The following is a 20,384-nucleotide window of genomic DNA, read 5'->3' as shown; positions in this document are numbered from 1 at the left end:
GCTTAAACCTGTGCAGCTGCCTTTATAAAGTCCTGCTCTCCACCACCTCTCTTCCAGATGGATAGTTACTAGTCGGCTTGCCTGCTTGGCCTGGTACTGCCAACCTGACCCAGCTTGGCCAGACATGGCCCTGCAGGCACCTGCTCTGCTGGACTCAGTTCAGTTGTGAAGCACTGATGAACTTTGACACAACTGGGCTAAGATCGACATTCTGCTCGGATCGTTTCAGTTAAAAATAGTGACATCTGCTGGTTGTTTGTTATGAATGATCAAAGGTGTGTAATTATCATTTTATCTGGATAATTTTTTGACAACTATTTGATGTGGCAAATATGTTGCATAGTAGTGTTGGCTTTGGATGTACAATTGGCAACTATATATATGATCATATGATCATGATCCTCTAGTGATGTGTCGGTCGCATATGAAACAGGGGGGGGGGGGGGGGGGTTCCTGGTTAAAAAAATCTATCTTAACCCAGCTCGCAAGACTCTGCCGGTCTCCATTCCTCCTCCTGTGTGCCACAACCTCCCGAAATAAAGCCTGTGATACTTCTATCTGAGTTTTGTGCATTGTGGGGTTCAGCTACATCCTTCAAAACACGGCGGTGATATTAGTGAATATTTTCGTTGCCATCACTGAGCCTCATCCCGAGATACAAACATAAATGAGCACAAACAAACTCACAAACACAGCTGATTCCTTGGTGCAGCTGAAAAGGACTGAAAACGCCACAGCCCTGCATGATGATGCAACAACCAGCAACTGTCAACTTCATGGGATTACAGACAGCTTCTTTGTTTACATTTGGAAAGGATCAGCTAATAACACCCCCCCCCCCCCCCCACCCACCCACCCAACACACACACACACACACACACACACTCATACACACTCACACACACACATCACCACCACCCCTCCGGGAATAATATGAAACTCCAGATCTGAGTTTCATCTACATTTGTTAAAGTTATCATGTTCTTTAATTTCTACTTGAGAGCATATTGTTGTCATTAAAACAACAGGGGCTGCTCACAAACAATGATAGGCAGCAGTTACATTTAAACTGTCTGCAATACAGTTTCCAGCAGGCTCAAGTGTCCTGCTTGAAAATGGACAAAATCCATTCTATGTGCGACTGGCCGTAGAAAAGCCCTGGTTTACACGCAGGGGTTTTTCAGCGCAGACGCTTGGCTTTAGAAGGAGGAATGTGTTGTCATGGATTTTGGTCTGCTCAAGATCATCTGTGCTTCCCAGTCTCCTGCGCAAGGAGCAATGAACCACAAGCAGCGGGGCAGATTTTCATTCACAAAAGAGGAGACATGTGTGGTGGTGCAGGGGCTGGAGGCAGAAGAAGCCCCTCGTTAGTTTCTGCTGTTTTGTGTGCCTTCTCACTGAAAACTCCCTTTGTCCTGTCCGTTACACGGTTATGTCCTTTTTGGGGAAATACTTTGTAATATTTTAAATCCAGAAGCGTGTGGGGTCTGTCAGGGAGGGAAATATGCTGCGCAGACTTGACGCAGAAACTCTGAAAGTCTGAAATGTATCTTGGAGAGTTCAGACTGTCGCTCCCAGAAGGTCACGTTTTCCAGTTAATGAAAACCTTGACTAGGTTTTTCAGAGTCACGCGAGCTCTGTCCAACATAACGTCACAACTGCCTTTAAATTAGTTGTGTATCAATAGATAGATATAGATATTTGACGTGTCTGTTGCATTGCCACACGCATTGTTTCTTATTTGATTGCAACATTTGATTGTTTGTTCTTGTTCTCCGTGGTCGCATACCTGTCAACCTGATGAGCATTTGAAGGTTTTGTGTGTTCTGTGGCTGGAATAACTTTTGTTTCTGTTCCAGACTAACAGCATTTGTTTTGGTCTCTTCAGCAGGTCTGATGTTGCTGGTGTTTCTGGTGTCCTTAGACAGCTCTTTGGTCTTAACCATAGTAGAGTTTGGAGTGTGACTGTTTGAGGTTGGACAGGTGTCTTTATATAGATAACCAGTTCAAACAGGTGTCATTAATACAGGTAAGTGGAGGACAGCGGATCCTCTACAGAATAATATACAGGGCTGTGAGAGCCAGAAATCTTGCTTGTTTGTAGATGACAGAATATTTATTTTTCACCATACAGCTATAACGCGGTTTACTTTTCACGGTTTCCCTACTTCACAGATTTGCATCGTGCACTGTGTCCTGCATTCTGATTGGCTAAAAAGTCACTCTGCTTCTTCTCTATCTGTGCGTCAATAACGTTGCAGTTTAATATGTACACATACGTAAATCATCTTGACAAATTTACAACACGTATGTGCAAATTCTCTAGCAATTTCGAGTTTCTCCAAAACCCATAGAAAAAAGAGCAACAACTGTCAATCACTATGTTCTTCTCCTGAACAAACACAGCTGCACCGCGGGCTTCAAAAGAAGAAAACACTGCAGAGCGGAGTCAGGATGCAGCAGCTCAGTCTGAAGAGCAGTGAAATACACCTGAGTCACTATTTGTCCCACTGTACTTTGTATTTTTTTCATAATCATTTTAAATTTTCTCCCGTTTAATCCAATACTCGGGTCTCGGCGGGCGGGGATAATCTCTTTTGAAGCCTTCTGTTCACATTAATGATTCAAATTATTATTTGACAGCACAGTACAGAAGTTATTTGTTGAGAAAAAAACGTTTCTAAAGTACTTTTATTTGTGAAACAAATGCTTGAGCCTGTAAAATGTTTTGTTATTTCTTTTCAATGTATAATAGGGTATTTAACTGTATATTAATTGTAAGAAAAAATAAAGGTTTTTACTTCACGGATTTTGCCTATCACGGGTTCTTTTTGGAACGTAACCCCCGCGAAAAACAAGGGTTTACTGTAATTTACAAAGAAATTCTTTAAAAATCAGACGATGTGATTTTCTAGATTTTATTTCTCATTTTGTTTCTCATAGTTGAGGTTTACCTATTATGAAAATGACAAGCCTCTCTCATCTTTTTAAGTGGGATTGGAGAACTTGCACTATTGGTGGCTGACTGACTACTTTTGTGCCCCACTGTATGTATATAAACCAACAAGTAAACTAGAATGAATGTCAAATCCATTCACATGTTAGTTTCCTAAAGTTCACCACTGTTGTTTTTCCACATCCAAAGAATCCAAAGGGAACATTCTTAGAACATTCTAGACACTGGATGGTCACATGACTTTATTCAAAGTCTGTCCACACATTGGACTGGAATGATGGATGATCAGTTTTTGATGACATCACATGTGTGTTGTCCACTGATGCACTTGGTCATTTTTACATTAGAGTAAAATAAACCTTCTGTACCTCAATCCAAATGGTTTTTTCCAAGATCGATGATAACAGTTTTTATTTATTTGGATTTTTATTGATATAGGTTGATTCAATTCAATCAGATTAACAACTTTCCTCAGACAGATTGATCTAGTTGGATAAATCGATTAAACAATTAATTTATACACCCTTAATTCAGACCCTTCACTAAAGTTTCTTTAGCAGCTTTTGGAAGATAGTCTTACAAAACTAGACACAAGATATTGTTGAGTTAAAGCCTTAGTCACACCCTCACGGGTAAGGCAGGCAAAAAAAAAAGTCAAACCTGCATGGCGGCACGCAGGTAGCCCACACAAAATATTAAAGTTGTAGACTTCAAGGTGAAACCTTTAATTCATTCATCTTTGTCAAGGTAGAGTAACCACTGTGATAAGTTTTTTTTTTTTTAGATTAGCTATTTTAATGTCAATAATAAAAATAAAATAAAAAAAGGCATCCATGCATTATCGATACACACTTGGTGCAGAAACATGGGGTTTTGTCTATCCCATCAGCTCCTGCAGGGCTCAGGCTCCAGCTGCCTTACACCCCAGACAGATCACCCATCCATCGCAGATCTATGCTCATTCTTAAGGGGTAATTTTCAGTCACCTATCAACCTTAGAGCTTGTTTTGGGGCTCTGGGAGGAAGTCAGAGTTTCCAAAGTGCCCAATAAATCTGTTCCCAACAACAGTTTCAAGTTTCTAAATGTCAGCTGCCAATTTCAGACATACGATGAACCCTATTAAACCAATCATACTGAGTTCTATGTGTCCAGTGATTAGATTCATGGGTCTTATTGACAGCGTTGTCTCCCACAGGGACACAGAGATGAACTGTCATTAGTGTAAGATTAAATATATTGAGCTAATGGGTTGTGTATAGTTAAAGCTAGGAATGTGAAGATTCCAAATGTGTAGTTTTATTTCCATATCAGAATTATTACAGCAGCATTTCCTTTCCTGTGTGTGAATTTGCTGCTCTGCTTTCTTGTTGATGTCCCTCAGGATTTCTTGTTGAAGTGCGAGTCTTCCTCACAGATTAGCATCTTGAAAAGCTGGGAAAAGTTTTGACCGAAGCTTGGCTGGATTTTCTCCATTTGTCACCATGTTGACTGAAAAAGGATTGATGAAGTGATTGTCATCGCTTCATCCTAGAGTTTTGCTATTTATGATCTACAAGTCATTCGGACATCTTCTGGCAAATTCCCAGCAGGCTGTCAAATGTTTCTTACTGAAGAACGTTCCTGTCAAAGGCAGTGTGGTGGAAAGCGGTTCAGACGCTTGTTTCTGAGAAACCTTTTTCATCTGCACAGAGACACTTGTGATTTCACTTCTACTGGTCTTGTTAGTTGGGATTGTATATCACCGAACCATGGAAATAAATTGTGATTGAAGGCAAAAATCTAATGTATCAATTAGAACAATAAAACTGTAGCAGTGAAAACACACACCTGCCAAACCTTAGCCTGAACTGGACTTAGAGTTCATGTGGCATTCAAAACCAATTTACTGTAATTCTAAGAAAACCTTTTTACTTTAATGAATCACAAAGGCATTTAAAAGGAAACCTCTAAGAAGTCTTACAACGTTAAAAAGTTCTCAAATTCCTCTCAAAAGTATTTCTGAAGCTTGGATTTTTGTTTTAAGGTTTTTTGGACAACTTGTAAGAATAGCCACAAAGGCATTAAAGAGATCTCCAACCTGTTCCTTTTTTGTGAAGATGGGGCCACTTTAATGGAATTTCTTTGGTTTCTGGTTCTCTCTCTCTCTCTCTCTCTCTCTCTCTCTCTCTCTCTCTCTCTCTCTCTCTATGCTTCTCGGATGAACAAAGGAGTGATTGTTTTTCTGACGGAGGAGCGTTTGGTGTCTGACTTGATCGCGTGTGGCATCACTGTGGGCGGGGAGTTCCTGCAGGTGTCCCCGCTCGCGGTGCCGTCGACGCGGGTCATTGTTTCGGGTGTTCCCCCGTTCATTCCCAACGACGCTCTGGAGAAAGAGCTGCAGCGTTGTGGAAAGTTTGCCAGCGGTTTCCGTACTGTAGGTTTAGGATGCAGGAGTGAGAAACTGAAGCATGTTCAGTCCTTTCGTAGACAGGTGTTCATGTTTCTGAGCTCTTCTGCTCAGACTCTGGACGTGTCCTTCCGCGTAAAGCACGGGGATGGCAATTATTTGGTCTATGCCAGCACGGGAAATATGAAGTGCTTTGAGTGTGGAAACGCTGGGTATAAGCGCGCCGCCTGCCCTCACAGGGCGGCCGAAGGGCGGCCTGATGAGGCCGCTCCGGCCGCTCAGGTGGAGGAGGGGCTCGCCGCTGCAGAATCTGTGGGTGTGAGGGACCCCGCCCTTCTAACTGGTACGGATCCTGGTGAAGGTTGCAGCTCTGAAGCTGTTCAGAGCAGCAATAGTTCAGTTAATGTTAGAGACAACGCTGTTGCTCCTGCCTCAGAGCTTCAGGAGGAGTCTGAAGGTGGTGTAAGTGTCAGTATAGAGAATGTTGGTGGTATTTCTGACCATTCTAGTGGTGATACAATGGGCACAGGGGTGACTGGTGAAGGGGTTGAGTGTGCAGATGGACAGTCTGCTGTTACTGATGATTGTTCTGCTGTGATTCCTCCTCCTGTCACCACAGACATGGAGCTGGATTCAGACTCTGACTGTGTCTCTCTGGCAGAGTCCCAGATATCGTCTGATGACATCTTTTCACTTGAGGAAATCAATCACTTCCTAGATGATTCATTTGGTAGACCAGTTAAAGTGGCTGATTATTTTCCAGATTTGGAGAAATTTATTCTGACGTCACTAACTTTGCAGAAATTGGTTGACTTTAATATACTTGACGAGAAGAAACGGTTTCGATTAAAGAAACATGTGACTACCATTCGTAAACAGTTGAAGGCTTTGAAGGGTAAAAGCTCCAGAAGGCTGAAAATGAAGAAAAAGGGTGAAACACTGACGTAGTTATGACTGTGTGTGTGTGGGTGATCCTTTTCCTGTTATTTCCTTCATTTTTCCTTCTTCACTCTATGTTTACATTTAAGGCCGGCTCTTTAAACATTAATGGTGGGAGGGATGCGGAAAAGAGGGCGATTATTAAAGATATTTTTGAAGATAAAGCTTTGGATATTTTGTTTTTACAGGAGACACATAGTGATGTAGCAACTGAGGCAGAATGGGCTTTGTGGTGGAGGGGTCAGTCTTTCTTTTCTCACGGTACAGTGTTCTCTGCTGGGGTGGCGGTTCTTTTCTCACCTAGGCTGAGTTTTAATATCTTATCCGTTAGTGAGGTGGCCGCAGGCAGGTTCCTTGCTGTGAGGGTTGAACTGAACGGGTTTTATTTTTGTTTGATTAACCTTTATGCACCTGCAAATGGTGCTCACAGAATCCCTTTTTTCCTCACTTTAGAGGATTTTTTGAAAAACTGTGATCCTGGGGATGTTATAGTGATGGGCGGTGACTGGAACTGCACGTTAGATTTTACTTTGGATAGAACAGGTGCAGAACCTCATTTCCAGTCATCCTCGGTTTTATCAAAGATTGTTTCTGACTCTTCTTTGGTTGACGTGTGGCGGCTTAATAATCCCCAAACCAGACAATACACGTGGGCCAGGAATGTGGGCGGGAAACTGAGCCTTGCTAGACTGGACAGATTTTATATCACAGACAGTTTTAGAAACAGGGTTTATGGATGTTCCATTTATCCAGTTGCGTTTAGTGATCATCATATGATAACCCTAGAATCACACCTTGGATCTTCTACAAAAGGAAGTTCATACTGGCATTTTAATGTGAAGCTTCTACTAGATAGAGTTTTTTGTGAGAAATTTGAGTTTTTTTTGGGAGCTTTGGAGATGTAGAAGATCTGATTTTGCTTCTGTTAGCCAGTGGTGGGAGGTGGGTAAAGCACAAATACGGGTTTTCTGTCAGCAGTATACAAGTCATTCCACAGTTACAACTAAGAGAGCAATATCTGCCTTGGAAAAGGAAATCTCTGGGCTAGAAAACACTTGTTTAACTCATAGTGCTTCACAAGGACAATTACTTAAGAGCAAACGGGGTGAACTAAGTTCTTTTCTCCGTGAAAGGGCTAAGGGAGCTTTAGTTCGAGCTCGGTTTACCACCATCAGAGACATGGATGCTCCCACGTCATTCTTTTTCAACCTGGAGAAATTTGTTTCTAGGAAGAAACAGATGGTCTGTCTGCGCCTTCTTGATGGGACTGTTACTACGAGCCCGGCTGCTATGAGAACTCTTGCGGTGGATTTTTATAGCGGCTTATTCGGAAAAGAGGACTGCGACAGCGACTGTGTGGATCAGCTGCTGGAGGGACTCCCACGACTGAGTGACGCAGACAGGGATCTTTTGGATTCTACAATCTCCATGGAGGAATTGACTGCTGCTGTGGGTCAGATGGCGCTCGGGAGGTCTCCTGGTTTGGATGGGCTGCCGGCGGATTTTTATAAACACTTCTGGAAGTGCCTGGGCCCGGATCTACTAGAGGTGTACGAGTATTGCTCAAAGACTGGCTGGTTACCTTTCTCATGCCGTCATGCTGTTCTCTCTCTTCTTCCTAAGAAAGGGGACTTAACTCTCCTGAAAAACTGGAGACCGCTTGCTTTGCTCTGTACAGACTATAAGTTGCTTTCTAAGGTCCTGTCCAATAGACTTAAGAATGTTTTGGGTGTAATCATTCACAGAGATCAGTCCTATTGTGTGCCTGACCGATCTATTATGGACAATCTTTTTCTTGTACGTGATTTATTTGATGTTTGCAAACACTGTGACACCTCAGTTGGACTATTATCCTTGGATCAGGAGAAGGCTTTCGATAGGGTTGATCATTCTTATTTATTTTCTGCTTTGAGAGCTTTTGGTTTTGGAGAGTTTTTTATTTCTTTGTTGGCTCTTCTGTATAAGGAGGCCTTTTGTTTAGTCAAGATTGGTGGCGGACTGAGCAGACCTGTTATGGTTCAGAGAGGGATTAGACAGGGATGTCCCCTTTCTGGACAACTTTACGCTATTGCCATTGAACCTTTTCTCCATAGGTTACGTACTCGGCTTACAGGATTGATGTTACCAGAAATGTCCCACAAACCGTCTCTTGTGGTGTCTGCATATGCAGATGATGTAACGGTCTTTGTTCGACATCAGGCAGATATTGATTCTCTGTGTAATGTTCTGGATCTTTTCCAAAGGGCTTCTTCGGCTAAGGTGAACTGGGATAAGAGCACCGCTCTATTGTTGGGACGTTGGTCGGGCTCCACGTTGCCTCTTTTGCCTGGGAATCTTAATTGGGGAAGGGAGGGGATTAAGTCTTTAGGTGTTTATTTGGGCAGTGACGTTTTTCAGAAAAGGAATTGGGAGGGTGTCATGGAAAGAGCGTGTGCCAGACTGTCTAACTGGAAATACCTGCTGCTTCAGCTTTCCTTCAGGGGTGGAGTTCTTGTTGTCAATAACTTGGTTGCCTCGACACTTTGGCATAGTATGATGGTGTTGCCTCCTCCTGCAAGCCTCATCACTGCACTTCAAAAGACTGTGGTAGATTTCTTTTGGTCTGGTCATCATTGGCTAAGAGCTGCTGTTCTGTACCTGCCGGTTGAGGAGGGCGGTCAGGGATTGATTGATATTTCAGCCCGTGTAGCTGCCTTTAGACTGCGGACGGCGCAGCGTCTGCTCCACAGTTTTGGACTGCCGTGGTTGGATACTGCATGTGTGCTGCTGCGGAAAGCTGGGGGTTATGGATTTGACAAACATTTGTTTCTGCCCCAGCTTCATACCTTGGACCTGGCTGGACTTTCACCTTTCTACTGCTCTGTCCTACGAGCCTGGCGACTGTTGCTCTGCAAGAGGGAATTGGTTTCAACACCTGGAACATGGCTGTTCGAAGAACCTATTTTTGGAAACGACCTCATCAATTCGCAGACTCTTTTTTCAGCTACCCTGAGGTCGAAGTTGAGAGATGCGGGCTGTGTGAAGCTTGGACATCTCCTACAGACTCCTGCTCCTGAGATGTCTGCTTTAACTGGAATACGATCTGTCAGAACACTGGAGAATCTTGTGAAGGAGATGTGTCTCTCCTTGCCTGTGTCCTATCAAGCCTACGTGATGGATCCTACTGCGTCTAGCCAGTGGGTGGATGGTGTGGACTTCGTCTTTCCTCCTCTGAAGGTTTCTCCAGCCTGCGAAGGATGGCAGGAGGACGGAACGAAACTCCTGCCCTGGACTACTCCTCAAATAGGAATCTTTGAAACGATTGGGAAGAAGTCTTTATATTTTTTATGTGTTAAAGTTTTGAACTTGCGCTCCTTAATGGACGTCAGAGTGTCGAGGTGGACTGAGTTGTTTGGCACGGGGTCTTCCCCGAAGGGCTGTTGGAGATCCCTGTACAAAGCTCCTGTTGAGAAACGGGTAGGTGACCTCCAGTGGAGGGTCGTACATGGGATCCTGGCTACAAACAGATATCTGGTGCACCTTAATCCTGGCACGGGGGATGGGTGTCCGTTCTGTTCTGTTGCGGAAACTGTGGAACATCTTTTTTTGCAGTGTCAACGTCTGACTGGACTTTTTTCTCTTCTTCGTTCTTTTTTTGAGGGGCTGGGAGAACAGTTTTCATCTGTGTGTTTTATTTACGGGCCAAAATATTTGGCCAGAAAGCGAAGAGTCCATGTTTTGTTAAACTTTCTTTCCGGTGAAGCTAAGTTGGCGGTTTGGTTGACAAGGGAAAATCGGATACGGGGAGTGGGGTCTGACGATATTCTGTTTCTTTTTAAGAGACTTCTGGTGGCAAGGTTGAACGTCGAGTTTGTTTTTTATAAGCTCACACACGCACTTGATGTCTTTGACAATATTTGGGCTGTACAAAATGTTTTGTGTTCTGTCAAGGATGACTCTTTAGTGCTAAATTTTTGAGTTTGTTTCTTGTTTTTTTTGTGTTTTCTTTAGTTTGTGATGTGAATATTTTCTTTGTGTAATGATGATTGGTCATTAAAGGTGTTTAAGAAACTCTCTCTCTCTCTCTCTCTCTCTCTCTCTCTCTCTCTCTCTCTCTCTCTATCTATCCATCCATCCATGCATCCATCCATCCATCCATCCATCCATCCTGTAACCCCTGGGTAAAATGACAACAGTAAGTTGTACATATAACAATGAATGCAGAAGTTTAGAAACATGGAATGCTTGAAGTAGCCTGTAAATGATGAAACAACCGCTACTTTTGATGAAACAGCCAACAACACCCCCCCCCCCCCCCCCATCTTCTTTAGCAAGAAAGAACACGATAACTTTAAACCAAGGTCTATATCTCCCAGCCAGTGTCTGAACTGAATAATACATCTCAGTTAGATCTAGTTTACTTATCCAGGAACCTTAAAGGATGTGTGAGGTGGAATGAAGGACCACCTGTGTTCTTGACACCAATCTTAACTTTTCTGTCACTTAAGCAGTCCCACAGTCACAGCATATTAAGATTTCTTGACATTTCCCTGTTCTCTTTGGATTTTCAGGGACTGATTTTAAACATCAGTTGTTTAACAGCAGTTATAAGAAAGGCTAGAACAGTAAACAGTTTTTTACTCTAGAGCAATTGGCAGTGGCTCCTCTCACAATAATTACAACCAGGAAGAGCACTGGCTTATCAGGGCCAGGGGATGTCAAGAGACGGTCCCTCCCACTCATTTGGGGGTCAGTAACATTGAATGTCACATCAGTGGCTTCATTTGATGGCCTTCAACTGTGAAGGCAGTGTCAATGCAATTGTGCTCATCATGTCACTCTCACATTGGTCAGTCTTAACACATGAGTTGGGAGTACAGCACAGGGATCTATCTCTTTTCCTCATGACATGAGGATCTCTGCTCTTTTGATGAGGATGAAAGGGACACACAGAGAGCACATAGATATACACCAATTATTATACCAAGTTCTTTCTCAAGGCCGAAGCCCTCTGGTATCCCCCTTTCATCTTCCTCCTTTGTCTGAAAGCCCCGCCCCTCCAGCCATCTCTCACCTAAGCCAACAAGAACTAAAGCAGCCACTTACTGCCCTGCTGAAAACAAAAAGCCTTGACAGAACGAAAATATAGTGCTACCACTACAAAAAGTCAGGAAAATTAAAAGACAAGCTATGAGAGGCGTGCAGTGACCCTTTAGATTCAGGTGTGAAAAGAGCATTTAAACTGATCACACATTTTTGGAGCTTTTATTTGTTTATTTACATGACTTTCATGATTATACTTGCCACTGAATAAAAAATTAATTGAAAAGCAGTCGCAAAATTACACTTAAACTAGCTGACTAAGAGCTCTGTTATTCATTTAAGCTGAACAAGTGAACGAGCCAGGAAACGTGTTCACAGGAAAACATTGTTGTCCTACACAATCAGCCTCACAACAGCCACAAACATATGTTCTCATCCAAAACTTTGCATTGTGCAAACAGCAATTAATAGACATTTTACCAAGTCACCTGCTCATCCTGCTTCTCTCTCTGACTTAAATCACACAAACACTGTGCAGCATCAGTGGCTTCAACTGCCGGCAGAGCCTTGAGAGCTTTTAACAGAGCTACTGACTGAAGAAAGTTACTTCCTTCAGCAACACAGTTATAGAGGCAGAACTCCCATGATTCTTTTTTTTTTTTTGTTGCTCTTACCACACAGCTTTTTTTCCTGCTCGTGAAGCTTTTATGCATCTCCATGTTGCAAACCCACATAAACTCAGCATTAAAGTATAGAAAATAACAAAGATATACAGTTTTTTTTAGCATCCCATGGGCAAAACTATTTTTGCAAAAAAATGAATTAGAGGCAACTCTTACATTGATGTCTTCCAGGTTCAGGGAGTTCAGGTTCTGATGATTTCGCTTCCATAAAATGGAAGGCCTGCGCTCGCCAGTTATGGCACAGGTCAACACGGTGCTCTCTCCTACAGTCACGGTTGTGACAATGACTTTTTGGTCATCTGGCAGGCTGAGAAGATACACATCTGCAGAAGAGAAGAAGTCTTTGTGTTAAAAAGGTTACTATTTTTCATAACAAAACCCCAAAATAGGAAAGTTTAAAAGAACTTTTTAGATGAGATGCTACTGTGATAATAAAGACAATTTTTTTATGTCTTTATTGTCAGGGTCACCAGGGCAACACAAGGATAGCGTCTGTAACTGAATGGACATTGACTTTAATTTGAAAAAATTTGAAGATGTAGAGTACAAAAAGAACAAAAGCCAGACGTGGAAGGACCATTTGTGCTCTTTTCCTGTGTTTTGGGTCCTAAACCACCAGTTTCTGACAGAATGAAGATGTTTTGTTATTTAGGCACCAAAAGAAGGAAATGCAGACAGGTGCCAAGTTTTTGGCAAATTGTCAATAAAAAACATTTATCTTGTTTCCAGTCATCCTGAGCGGCTGTTAAAGGCTTTCTGAACTGCTCAACCAAAGAGAAATTATTTGTGATGAAGGGGTTCATTAGTGAAGCATTTGACCCATTAAAATTAGTGACATCTGTTTCTCAAACTTCAACATTCTATCAGCATGGAAATAAAAAAAAGGCCAATGTAATGAAAGAGTAATTATGTGTGTAAAGTCATGTGTAGCCATTTAGGTTTGATGTCATTTCCAAAATCAGTTTTTTTCATAAATAATCATGATGTATTTGTGTTATAGAGTGACTGGTCATGCATAAAATGTTGTATAGCAACCTGGGTGGGGAGTCACTGATGTGGACCTGTTCCCAAAGCATCGTTTCCCCAACCTCAGTACAAAGCCAGGTTTCTACATTACATCGTTCTGTCGAGGGAGGATGTGCGTGTGTGGGGGTGGATGGGTGGGGTGGCATTGTGCCGTTTTTTTAATTACATATTTGTTTGTTTTGTCCTTTTGTTTTTAAATGTCATCATGTAAAACTCTTTGAGTACCTTGTGTTTTCATAGTACTTTACAAATAAACGTTGATTTGATTTGATAGCAAGTACTGTTCACTTTTGCAAAATGTGTTAAAAAATAATTAAAATATCACAATTCTCAAAAGAACTAAAACTATGAAAAGATTTTGGGGAAAAGAGAATATAAAGTTTTGAAGTACACAGGAGATTCAAACATTTTTATTTAGAAAAAGAATCATCTCATTCACACATTCACTACACACTAACCATAGTATGTATCTTTGCTGAATGTGTGTGGTTGTGTGTTTGTGTGACTATGAGTGTGTATGTATTGGTAAGAATTTAAGGTTTGTAAATCAATGTTTGATTGCACATGTCAGTAGATGATAGTTCCACCATGCTCACCCTAAATCTCTCTCCCTGTTTATAGCGACATACAAGCCGTCTGCTCCTCGCTCAACCCAAAAAGACACGTCAAGTTATGCCTCTTTAAAAGAGTTGACATGTTGAAAAGTCCAGCCTGAACTCAAAACTGATGTGAACAGTTGGCAGGATGCGAGTGAGACACAATCAGCTGGTTTATGTTGATCACACAAAAACTTAACAGCTGTGAAGAGTTGCATCTCGGCACAAAGATGCTTTTCTCCGCCTCATAATCTACTGTATTACATTAATTGCAACAATGGTTAGAAAGTGATGATAGTCGAAAGACTGTAAACACTGGAGCTAAAGCGGCAGTGTGAAAGGGTTAACCACCTCTGCGACTCATTCATCTATGATCTGACGATGCAAACTAGATGTCATCGCCCCAGAGCCCAACCAGCAAAGACTATGGACTGATTTCATACACATTTTTGTGTTTTACAAATAAATCTTTGCTTGCATTCCTAACGTTTTAGAAATGTTTTAAAAGCTCAATGTTCAGCAGTAAAACTGTGTCTGACTTTTTTTGTTTGATTTTGTTGAATTGTTTTTTCTTGTTGGGGACTGTCCCTGAAGCAAATACTAGACTAAGTTAGGAATGAGTTGTGAGAGGTCAGCGGTGATATGCTTGGTTAACGCCTTTTGTGTGTTTTTGGAAGACAATGAACGCTTATCCATTCTCTGGTATTATGTAAGGCAGCCTGTTAGACAATGCGTTATAATCTCTCCCCTGGGTAATGAGTAATAGGGAAAAGGAGAAGAGAAAACTATTTGTTCTGCTCCTGAGGGCATGAAATACAAAATCTAATGAAGAAGAAGGTCCAGCAAAAAGGCTCTTTACTTGCCAAGGCTTGCAGAATAAAATTAGGAGTACTTTTTACCATTGCCCAATTTCAGTGTCATTAGATGAGAAGGTTCTGGGGTTTTTAAGCTTCTCAGTCATTTGCTGACAGTGGTCCAAATGTTGTTTCTGCCTTGTAAACCTGGCAAACCTGCTATGTCGCTTTCAATCACACTGGACCAAGGAGACTTTAGGATGGCAAAACCGGCTACACTTCTGCTACGCCTTCATTCTGTTGTCCTAAAACCTGTCCATCTTAGGAGGGCTGGCCAATGAAACCCCCCTCACTTTATATAAAACAACATTGCTGATTTATCATCTCTGAACCTCTGATTTGGAAAGCTGTGGCAGCACATGCAGGGAAAGCTAAGTCAATACAAGCATAAAAGAGAAATCCCTCAAACGCATGTGTAAATGGACAATGGACGGGGGGGACAGACGGATGCTTTTGTTGTCCAGAGGAAAGTTTTAGGCTCATTATCTGCTGTTAGACACAGCATAAACTGAGCTCGTTGAAAGCGCTATTCTGCTGTCAGAGGACTGAATGGAGAGGATGACTACTGTTTCTTCCACTTCAGTCTGCAGAGTCCGCCTCAGAACGAAGCTCTGAGCATCTTTCAGATACTAAATGATGTCAGTCTACTCATCCAAGGGCTTCATCTTCTCTGTCATGTAAGCTTGTCATGAAAGAATGGACCATCTTGAAGGTTTCTACTTCCAACCATTCTACTTTTATAAAAACTTGACAGTGATGCGGGCTTCAAAACAATGTTGTTTAAGTTGATATGATTCATGCAAACATTATGATAACAATAAGTCCACAGAGATCCTGGGATGGACGACTTCAATTATCAAAGTTCAATTTTAAACTGTTCTGCAATTTCACAACTATTGAAAATCTCTGTGTTAACACAACAAAGCAGTTTTTAAATTCTCTGAAAGGAAAATAAATGAAAAACTAAAATAGTTCATTGTTACTATATAACATGATGATTTCTTTATGATTTCCAACAGATCTACCAAACAAAAATGTTCACATTAGAAGAGATAAACATAACGATGAAGAGTGAAATAGTTATCCATGCACAAGTTTCTTACGTCGGGGGACAAAAAATACCCTCATGGCAGGGGAGCACGTCCTTCACATAACCAGTTTTTTTGTCTGATTTAGAAAAGATGAAATGAAAGATGAAGAGCAGAGCTTCATGATGCTACTGCAACATTTCCCCTGTGGAGTTCAGAATGTGGCAGAAACAAAGTGATGAAGACAGCTGATGTGATGCTTGCTGTCTGACTAATAAAGTTATGATCACAGCAGTCATCAGGGGTGATAATGGTAAGAACGGACGACAATAAATGGAAATGAATAGAAGAAAATAGAAAAGTGCCTCTAAAGTGAAATGACAGCTATTCTGTTCTTTCAATTAGATCTAGCATAAGAAAATAAAAAATAAGGAAAAAACTGATTTATAATGTAACCTTATTCAAAAGCGGACACAAACATTCAGTCTCAGTTATTGTTTTCTTACATATGAGGGGAAAATGTCAGATGCTTGTCTGGGGAGATCATGTGATTGCGTGATGACATGTATGTTTTGATTTGTGTTATTTATTTAAAGCTTGTTTAGAATTATTCAACAGGTATCATACATAAACAACAAATATGATTTTATTGCTCAAAGGGAGTGGGAGGAAAATTATATATATTTTTTTTCAAATGTATGTAAAAGTTTATTTTTATTAGTTTTTTTGCGGCACAATTAGTGCAGTTTAAGGTTTTTATTATTAATTGATTACTACATTTTTTATCTAGTATTGGTATTTTTTGTATTAATAATGATAATAATTGTGGTGTCATGGGTTGATGTTAGCCTCCTTGTTGCCACCAGACCTGTAATGGCCACCTGATCAGTTTGAAATTTGAAAAATTTTCCTTTCATGTTGAAGAAAAACAAAAGAAAAATAAATGTTAAAGCTCAGGACCGTGCAAACCCGCTAATGATATTCAAACAAACTTCAAATGTTTACTTCTTCGGTTTTGTTTGATGCCAGTTTACTCCCCAGTGTAAGAGAAACCAGCGCCACCTATTGACACTTTACCAACTCCGTTAACACAATATGTCATCAACAAAAGCGGCTGCAGCAGCCCCTGACATCTCCTCTGCTTGAACATAATCTTTTGCCCTGCTAAATGTCACATAAATAAATATGAAGACCCCCCCCAACAAAAAATTTAAAATATTTACAAAGAAATTCAAACTATTATTTGGAATCACTGAAGCTCCTTAACACTAGAACGCCCAGGATTTTTCACTCCCCCTGCAGCGTCCAGAGCACAGCCAAATGGCTGGGTGGCTCGAAATGACTAATTCAACAGCCTTCAATTAGCCACCTTTCATTTGTAAATGCAGCACCAACTACCCGATCATCTGGATGAAGACATGTCCTAGCTAACCACATTCTTTACTCAGATCAGGGTGGGGGAGGTTTTTCTGCTTCAAAAGAGCCTCCAAGCTCTGACAAACTTTGATTCCCAGTTTGTCAACTAAAAAACCAAGATGCCTTATTTTTACTACCCTGAGCAGACATTGAAAATGATCCTGGAGCAAGTCAACCCATTTGACTCTGAGGGAGAAGAGATAGTCCTTTAGCTGGACTCAGACTGATATTTCTTTTGATAAGATTTCATGAACATCTTGTTCTCATTAGCTGATTCTAGCAGTTGTCTATCCATTTATTTTCTGTGCCTGCTCATCCTGGTCAGGATCATAGGGGTCTGCTGGAGCACATCCCAGCTAGTCACAAGCAACTGGGGAGGGGTACACCCTGGATGGGTCACCAGCCCATTGCAGGGCCACATAGATAAATAACAGGGCACACTCACATACACACCTATGAGAAATTTAGTCATTTAATTTAAGCACATGTTTCTTGGACTGGGGAGGCAAAGGAGGCCAATTTGACATGTTTTGGAATTTATAGTTTCAACTAGAATTCAACAACAAAAAAAAAAAAAAATAAACAAGTGAAACAACATATATTTACATTGCTGAAGGTTTTCATTGCTCAGATCTCAGAAATCAGTTCACAGATGAGATTTCATTGCCATCAGAGATTTCATTGCCATCAGAAAAGATAGACGACAGAGAGGAGACACACTGCGCCAACAGAAAAAGCAAAAGATGGCACGATGTGGCATTCAGAAAAGGTTGGGAGGCCTCTCCATCACAGCACAATTGAATGTTACACTGCTGAGGAAGAGCCAACTGCTTTGGTCAGAAGTACAGTGTCGACTCGCTTACAGAGTTTTCTGTGTTTCCTCACTCTGAACATGCTTCAGACTGTGTTGTTCAGCATGAACGTCAGACAGAAGATGACAGCTGGTTCATGGCCCTCCCTGAACTAATGGGGTTCATTGCCATCCTCCTTGTGAGGGGGGGATAAAACTTCCATCCATGCAAAACGCAAGATGCAAAATGGTTGGCGAAAATGGGAAATCCACTTATCTAAAAAAAACTATGGTCAGAAACCGCTTCAAAGATATCATGCGGCATTTACACTTTGATGTCAAGGGCACACGCATGGAACAAGTTGGGACTGACAGGTTTCCTGCAATCTCCAATGTTTGTGGGTTTGTTGTTGCCAACTGCATCAAACTTTCAACCCAGGCAAAATTCACTCGGAGCTTCCAGAATCAGTAAAAAACCAAGCGGGAGCTGAGAAGGTGAAAAAGGAATACCATGTTTGGTGACTAGTTCCCATACCTGGCAAAGGGAAACGGGCAATATGCCAGGTGAATAGTCAGTGCAAGAACAATAATGCCAGAGTGTGGTTTGTTGATTGCTACAAGTATACCATGTGGCAAATGCAGAAAGGAGATTTTGGGGCAGTACCAAGTATGCGCAGACAAGTAGTGGGTTGAAGATATGACTTTGACCACATGATTTCTTTGCTTCAATATCAGTATTATGTCGGTAAAGAAGTGTCTTTTGTGCATGAACGATAAATCTCAGCCAAAAAAGAAAAACCAAACTGTGGTGACCTCTTACAAGAAGTGACAGAGGTGAGGGGAAATAGTGAAAACTTGCGCAGCCACTTGGCTTGTTCTTTATGCATGCCAAAAGAACAACCTAATGGCTGTGCTGTTCATGTGCAAACTATGTTGAAGGCTGCTCTTTGGGCATGTAAATTTTAACTAATCCAGCCACTTGGCTGTCCCTTGGACATTGTAGGTAGAAAAGCCAAATGGCTGCCCTACGGACGTTCTAGTGTTAAGGAGCCATAAATCATTTTTTTTTTATCTGTAGTTATGCACAAAACATCATTAGACGTTTGCCTCACTGCTTAGAAAGGTACAAACTTTATGTTCTGATAAGTGCAGAAGTCTATGAGTTAAGATGTCTCACCTCTCAGAAATTTACTAGTAATTAGTAGTAGTTTATTTAGTAATTCCTTCACGCTTTTGTCCAAATCTCCTGAATGATCTGGAATGTATCTGTGCGCTAATGTTCTTCATGGCCCCACCTGAAAATGTATTGAATTGCAATGATCCATTAAGAAGACATTTCTACAGCTTGGATGAGAGCTGTTGACTCAAACTGTGTTGACTCAAAGCTCTGCAACATGACAACATCACAGACTGATGATGTTTCACACATATTATTATAAAAAACAAACAAAAATGAGAGTCTCTGCTAAAACACATGTAAACATGTTACCCAGAATACTCTCCAACGCACCCCTTCATTTTTAAAATTGTTTTCTTGTAAACATAGTTTTGATTTCTGCAGTTTACAACCTGTATTTGCACTACCCAACACATTCATAAGAATCAAGGGGGAGCGTGTAAAGGGGTGTCACTGCTACTAGAATGGTGGAGTGGAAAATGTCATCACAATCCACCCCAGGAGCTGCAACTGAAAAGCAAGTAGCCACAGCTCCCCAAAGTGCCATGGAGTCCTTGGGGGGGGGGGGTTGTTCCTATAGAGCTACACATTCGTGCAGAGATGAAAAAACAAAATAAAAGGGAAGCCAAAGAGACAGAGGACACTGTGACCCAAACCAAGCCCAAGCACACAGACTATACCCCACCCCTGGCAGAAAGCTCATGAGATGCAGTCCTCAGCAGCTGCACCTCCATCAGTCTTCCTGCCATGAGACACCCCACATGTGTGGAGGAGCACATTTAGATTAAAGACACCCAATTAACAAAGCTGATGTCAAAGAGCAACACATTCCCAATGGCATTGAAGCTCTTATAGTAAGGAAAGCAAAAAGAAACAAACAATGAAAAACAGAAGAAAATGAAGTGCTGTGCTGTAGAGCAAAATGAAGAAAAGACATTCTCCTGTCCTTGGTGCTCTTTTAGGTGCTGAGGTGGGGGGTGGATATGCTGACAAATATCTACTTCAAAAATGTTCCCTAACCATTCAATTACAGCCCCCTTGTATCTTAATACTTCTGGATGATACTGCAAGCAACAAACTCGATTTGCTGCTGATCCCCGAGGGAATAGAAATGTTTGAAGTTACACTGAGAATTTAGAGCAGACAGTGTGGACACAGTCAGCCAGGCAGGCTCAGTCGCAGCTTGGCTAAAGGGAGGGAGGCAGGGGGGCTGCAGAAGAAAATCAGAGCTCGTATCCGACCTGAAGGAGAAACTCCTCTGAGAGATGCGAATCTGAGCCGCTGGAGCTGACTGCGCTCGGCCCCTCCTCTGAGAGAGAGAGAGAGATTTATCAGCAGAGGAAGTGGCATTTGCTTCTCTTTTCTGGACTGATTTGAAGCCTGAGGGACTTTGCCCCCCGGGAAAGATCAGTCTCCCCCGTCCAAGCTGTAATTAGTGATTAACTGTGAAGCCCAGACTTTTGATTTACTCCGTACTACTCCCAAGACAGAATGCTGTTCAGTGACAGAG

General features: G+C 41.7%; 1 protein-coding gene across 1 annotated transcript in view; it reads right to left on the bottom strand.

The window, feature by feature from the left end:
• The window catches only part of fstl5 (follistatin-like 5), a 256,580-nt gene that overhangs the window by 77,369 nt on the left and 158,827 nt on the right, over nucleotides 1-20,384 (bottom strand). The window contains exon 7 of the mRNA XM_078953833.1: nucleotides 12,144-12,310. Within this exon, the coding sequence (XP_078809959.1) occupies nucleotides 12,144-12,310 (167 nt within the window). The remainder of the gene's footprint in view (nucleotides 1-12,143; nucleotides 12,311-20,384) is intronic.

The sequence above is a fragment of the Oryzias latipes genome, chromosome 10 (assembly GCF_053564925.1).
Source record: "Oryzias latipes strain Hd-rR chromosome 10, Olatipes_Hd-rR_3.1".
Classification (NCBI taxonomy): Eukaryota; Metazoa; Chordata; class Actinopteri; order Beloniformes; family Adrianichthyidae; genus Oryzias; species Oryzias latipes.
Note: the sequence above shows the minus strand (reverse complement) of the source record. Positions and strands in the feature narration are given on the sequence as shown.